General features: G+C 31.7%; 1 protein-coding gene across 1 annotated transcript; it reads left to right on the top strand.

Moving 5' to 3' along the window:
- Nucleotides 1–1,994: 1,994 nt before the first annotated feature.
- Nucleotides 1,995–2,318, top strand: LOC142242425 (uncharacterized; the record flags this gene model as incomplete). The annotated part of the gene is made up of 1 exon (XM_075314002.1): nt 1,995–2,318. A coding segment is annotated over one exon (324 nt), but the record flags the coding sequence as incomplete, so codon positions are not given.
- Nucleotides 2,319–3,828: the final 1,510 nt, after the last annotated feature.

The raw sequence follows: 3,828 nt of genomic DNA on the forward strand, positions 1-3,828 counted from the left end.
AATTTTGACAAAAACAAGTACGGAAAGTCTAAAGTCGGGCGGTGCCGACAATATTATACCATGCACCACTTTGTAGATCTAAATTTTCGATACCACATCACATCCGTCAAATGTGTTGGGGCTATATATAAATGTTTGTCCCAAATACAAACATTTAAATATCACTCGATCTGGAAGAATATGATAGACTTCTACAAAATCTTTAGACTCAAAATTTAAATTTAATTTAATGCACTAGGGTGGAACACAATGTTAGTAAAAAAATATGGGAAACATTTAAATCTGAAGCAATTTTAATGAAACTTCGCAAAAGTTTATTTATGATTTATCGCCCGATATATATGTATTAGAATTTTAGGAAAATTGGGGTCCTTTTTACAACTTTTCGACTAAGCAGTGGCGATTTTACAAGGAAAATGTTGGTATTTTGACCATTTTTGTCGAAATCAGAAAAACATATATATGGGAGCTATATCTAAATCTGAACCGATTTCAACCAAATTTGGCACGCATAACAACAATACTAATTCTACTCCCTGTGCAAAATTTCAACTAAATCGGAGTTAAAAATTGGCCTCTGTGGTCATATGAGTGTAAATCGGGCGAAAGCTATATATGGGAGATATATCTAAATCTGAACCGATTTCAACCAAATTTGCACGCATAGCTACAATGCTATTTCTACTCCCTGTGCAAAATTTCAAGTAAATCGGAGCTAAAAATTGGCCTCTGCGGTCATATGAGTGTAAATCGGGCGAAAGCTATACATGGGAGCTATATCTAAATCTGAACCGATTTCAACCAAATTTGGCATGCATAGCAACAATGTTAATTCTACTCTCTGTGCAAAATTTCAACCAAATTGGGGTAAAACTCTGGCTTCTGGGACCGTATTAGTCCATATCGGGCGAAAGGTATATATGGGAGCTATATCTAAATCTGAACCGATTTCAATAAAATTTGGCACACTTGACTATAGTACTAATTGTTCTTCTTGTGCAAAATTTTAAGCAAATTAGGGTAAAACTCTGGCTTCTGGGTCCATCTAAGTCCATATCGGGCGAAATATATATTTGGGAGCTATATCTAAATCTGAACCGATTTCTTCCAAGGGATAGGGATCTATTCTGAGCCAAAACACATACTTATGCCAAATTTAAAGTCGATTGGACTAAAACTGCGACCTAGACTTTGATTACAAAAATGTGTTCACGGACAGACGGACATGGCTATATCGACTCAGGAGCCCACCCTGAGCATTTTTGCCAAAGACACCATGTGTCTATCTCGTCTCCTTTTGGGTGTTGCAAACATATGCACTAACTTATAATACCCTGTTCCACAGTGTGGAGCAGGGTATAAAAATGTGTTTTTCTTTGTTAGACCGGGGACATATCAGCCAACCTGCTATATTGAAAAAATTAAAAGTTCCGGTATATCGAATAAAGACTGTATAATTTAATTTATCTTTTGATTTATTTAGTTTTATAGGCTTACCTGTTGATATTGCTCCAATTAATATATGTCTCCCAAGTTACATTTATGACATATTCTGATAATTATTAAACCTTCATTTCTCTTGGGAAAATAGTGTAACATAATCGTTGGCAATTAGATTTTCCATAATTGCTCAATCAAAATTAAATAAATTGTCATTCAACACTTTTTTTTGTTTTCATCAACATCAATCTATTCTATTTAACATGGTCAATTAAATAAACAATTGTTTTCTCCACGCATTCTGACACAAACATTAAACATATACATACTTCATTTCAATATTTCATATTCATTAAAATGAAAACGTTTAATTTTCTAATAATATTGTTAGGTGTGATGATAGGAAATGTAAGTCTGAAGACTAGCATCCTGAAGACAACTTTGTTAATGTGTGGACCCTTTTTAAGTGGCATTTCTAGATGTTATCTATTAGACATAATTTTAAATTGTTTTCATTTTTATGTTAATAAATAAATTTTATTATGTTTTTTCAGGTATTACCATCTGTTCGTATTGAAAAAGCCATTTGTAACATAACAGATCCCGAATATGCCCGCCTTGATTTGTGTGTAGTGAAATCAAATAAAAACAATATTCGTGGCCTCTCAATGACACTTTTGCTTCTAAAAGGCCCCTTGACAAACTGTCACGTCAATACCCAACTGTTCCATGTACCTGCTAAGAGATCGGTTTTATTAACCAACAGAACATGGGATTTATGTAAACATTTGAAAACGGGTCGTGGAAGTATTCCTGCATTGTTTATTATAGGCTTACTAAAGCAGTTCTCAAATTTAAATCAGACGTGTCCATTGGGAGTAAGTAAATAGTTCAATTGAAGAAAAAAACTATAGACAAACGAAGAAGAAATATATTCCGAAAGCGACACACAGAAAAGGAATATGACAACCTCAAACAGGTTTCAAGAAGGTTTCTTTAGCAGAAATTCAGTGTTTTCCGACATCACATACATAATATCCAAAGAAATGGCTGCTACAAACATGTTACATGTTCCCTATTAAAAACATGAAACATTATGCTCTTGAAATATGTTTAAATTGATCATATTCTTTTTCATACTTTAGCATACAATAATTGGCATATTTTCTTTTAGTACTAAATGCAACATTTGTATGAGCTATCTAGAATGTTATTGCACTGGTGACATCTCGTCAGGGTCAATGTTACCACTTTAATGGCAAAATTGCCACTTATTTGACATTTCTGTAATATTTTTTTGTTATTCTGCTATATGCCATAATTTTTACATTTTTATACCACTTTCGTGTAAATGTGCATCCTTTATTTCATTAACTACTCCATTATTAACTCCAGAAAAAATATTTTTTGTCTTCAATTACGAAATTAATTCACCCAATTAATTTTTGATTGAAATTGAAATCACAGGAATGAAATGAAAAATGAAATGAAAGTCAATTAAAAAATTACTTGTCCCAATTAAAAAATTAATTGATGCAATTAACTGTTGCACGACATTTTTTTCTGATTCCATCACGAAATTAATTGATCCAATTAATTTTTTAATTGAATTGTCTTCAACCACCAATATGGTAGTATCAATCACACTTTTAATTGGGCATAAAAAATACTTGATTAAAAAATGAATTGATTTCATGAGCAAATTTCAATTAATTTTTTAATCGATTCAATTAAAAATTTAATTGATGCCCATTGTAAAATTGGCTAAATTTTTTAATTAAAAATTTAACTATTTTCAATTACTTTCTTAACTGACTTTGTGTTTTTAGTTTGATTAAGAGATTGATTGTTTGAAATAAATTTTTAATTAAAAACAAGTAAGAAAGTCTAAAGTCGGGCGGGGGCCGACTATATTTTACCCTGCACCACTTTGTAGATCTAAATTTTCGATACCATATCACATCCGTCAAATGTGTTGGGGGGCTATATATAAAGGTTTGTCCCAAATACATACATTTAAATATCACTCGATCTGGAAGAATTTGATAGACTTCTACAAAATCTATAGACTCAAAATTTAAGTCGGCTAATGCACTAGGGTGGAACACAATGTTAGTAAAAAAAATATTGGAAACATTTAAATCTGAAGCAATTTTGAGAAAACTTCGCAAAAGTTTATTTATGGTTTATCGCTCGATATATATGTATTAAAGTTTAGGAAAATTAGAGTCATTTTTACAACTTTTCGACTAAGCAGTGGCGATTTTACAAGGAAAATTTTGGTATTTTGACCATTTTTGTCGAAATCAGAAAAACATATATATGGGAGCTATATCTAAATCTGAACCGATTTCAACCAAATTTTGCACGCATAGCTACAAAGCTAAT

Source organism: Haematobia irritans, unplaced genomic scaffold, assembly GCF_050003625.1.
Source record: "Haematobia irritans isolate KBUSLIRL unplaced genomic scaffold, ASM5000362v1 scaffold_125, whole genome shotgun sequence".
In the NCBI taxonomy this organism is placed as follows: domain Eukaryota; kingdom Metazoa; phylum Arthropoda; class Insecta; order Diptera; family Muscidae; genus Haematobia; species Haematobia irritans.